This window comes from Eurypyga helias, unplaced genomic scaffold (assembly GCF_000690775.1).
Source record: "Eurypyga helias isolate BGI_N326 unplaced genomic scaffold, ASM69077v1 scaffold1850, whole genome shotgun sequence".
In the NCBI taxonomy this organism is placed as follows: Eukaryota; Metazoa; Chordata; class Aves; order Eurypygiformes; family Eurypygidae; genus Eurypyga; species Eurypyga helias.
This window is the reverse complement of record NW_010226067.1, coordinates 41,876-43,839: the sequence shown is the minus strand read 5'-3', so window position 1 is coordinate 43,839 and position 1,964 is coordinate 41,876. Positions and strand designations below refer to the sequence as shown.

Here is a 1,964-nt window from a genome sequence, read left to right as displayed (position 1 = left end):
TAGAGTGCAAAAATACAAAGAAGCTATTGTTCTAACGGGAAGACAGTATGCAGGCAGATGAGTTATACATTTTATTCTAAGACTTGATACTCCTTCTGTGTCATTGAAAGAATAAAAAAATATTTTTTTTGACAGATTGTTCCTTCAAACCAGCAACATAAAACAGATGAAAATGGTAGGGCTAACCTGGGAGTTTTTAGTATTCATGCACCTAGGTAAGTAGTGAAAACTGTATGGAAAAAAATTGAGCTCTGAAATGTCGCTTGCTGGATGTATTTAAGCTGCGCATTTCATAAATTACCTACCAGGAATTTAATCTAGAGTTAAGGCCAAACATTTATTATCTATATGTCACTCTAAGGCCAGATAGTGAGCTTTAAGAAATTTAAGTGCTTAACTAAATAAAGTTCAGCAGCTACTGCTTTTGGTCTTCTGAGAAGCTGCTGCTTTAATTTTCTGAATCTGATTTTTTCTGGTCATGGTAAAACACATTTTCAACTTGTACCCAGTGCAGGTGGTGTCGTAAACCACTTAAAATGTTTGAAATGTACTGCCTTTGGGTGACCAGATCCAGATGTTATGCTTTCAAAGTAGGAACACGTTTTAGGAGTGTTGAAACCCTACTTCCTCTGGGTTCTAGCCATTGTTTTAAAGGATTAGGTTAAGAGTCCAAAAGAATTTTAAATATACATATTTATTGTTTACAGTAGAACTAATGAAGTCTTCATTTACTGCAGATGTGTGTCCTGTGACTCCTGCTTCTTGATGTCAATCACTCTTATGCCCTTTACACTCATATGTCCCGTCTGACTTTTCCAGTTCATTATTTCTTTATCCTGCTCATGTTCACAGTTCTGCTACCCACTCTATGTATCTCTGAGCTTTCCTTTGCAAGACTAGTTGGCTTTAGGTAGCTCAGAAGCTAGCAGGAAGTGCTTGTTCTTAACTGCCATGAAATACCTCAGAAGTTTAATATTTTTGCATTCATATCTGCAGGATTTGACAGATAATATGATTTTGCATTTGGAATAAAATCTATTTTAAATGGTATTGGTGGTGCTTAGTGTATTCATAATGCCTGCATCTTGGTAGAAGGATAATGAACATCAGTTAGCAGTGTATTAAGAGAGGTTAGAAACAGGTGTACTTATTGGTAACATCCTACTTTTTATAGCATAATCAAAACTGGCTGGGGAGTACAGCCTCTATGCAGTTAAATATTGTATTCCCACTTCTGTTTAAAAACTTAAATTTCACGGGTTTAACACTGTAAAAAAAAAAAAAAAAGTTATATACCTGCAATGCACTTTGCTGGATATGAGTTGTACGCAGATTCCGTTTGGAAACTGTCAAAGCAGAATGCTCCTCGGACAGCATTTTAATTAGCTGTGCTTGCTTTCCACCTTTCTGTCTTCTGCAACTTAAAGCAGAGCTGCAGTTGCTAGTGTCTTACAGATGGGCAATGAAACCTAATATCAAACTAATAAATATTAAAGCAAAATTAAATTTAATAAGCTAATATTTTAAGAATACCTTAAACTTATTATGTGTCTAATTTTTCATTAACTCTTCCATGTTTTCTACCCTTCACTACTGGTAACTTCTGGCGCTTTTTTCCATGCTTTCATTTACATGATTCACTCTTCAAGTCTGTTGAAAGTTGTCTTTTCAAAAAAAAAATTTTATGCCAGATTTTATGATTTCTGTGTATTTCAGGGGAGAGCACACTTTACAGCTTAAAGCCTTATACAACAAGACCACATTAGACTGTCCTATAATCACATTAAATGTCCTGCCTGATCCTCAGAAACCTGTCTACGTCAATGTTAAATATGACAGAAATGCTTCGTTTCCAGCAGGAGGTACTTTCCCTGGTAAGTGCAAGGATTCCTTGGTGGAAACCAAACACTCAAGAGGTGGGTGAGTGTCAGGAAGATGGGGCCGGGCTCTTCTCAGTGGTGTCC

General features: G+C 36.4%; 1 protein-coding gene across 1 annotated transcript in view; it reads left to right on the top strand.

Annotated features, from left to right (window-relative positions):
- Window positions 1-1,964, top strand: part of SMCHD1 (structural maintenance of chromosomes flexible hinge domain containing 1) — a 64,595-nt gene that overhangs the window by 40,578 nt on the left and 22,053 nt on the right. Inside the window, exons 29-30 of the mRNA XM_010151270.1 lie at window positions 136-215; window positions 1,717-1,874. Of these exons, the coding sequence (XP_010149572.1) occupies window positions 136-215; window positions 1,717-1,874 (238 nt within the window). The remainder of the gene's footprint in view (window positions 1-135; window positions 216-1,716; window positions 1,875-1,964) is intronic.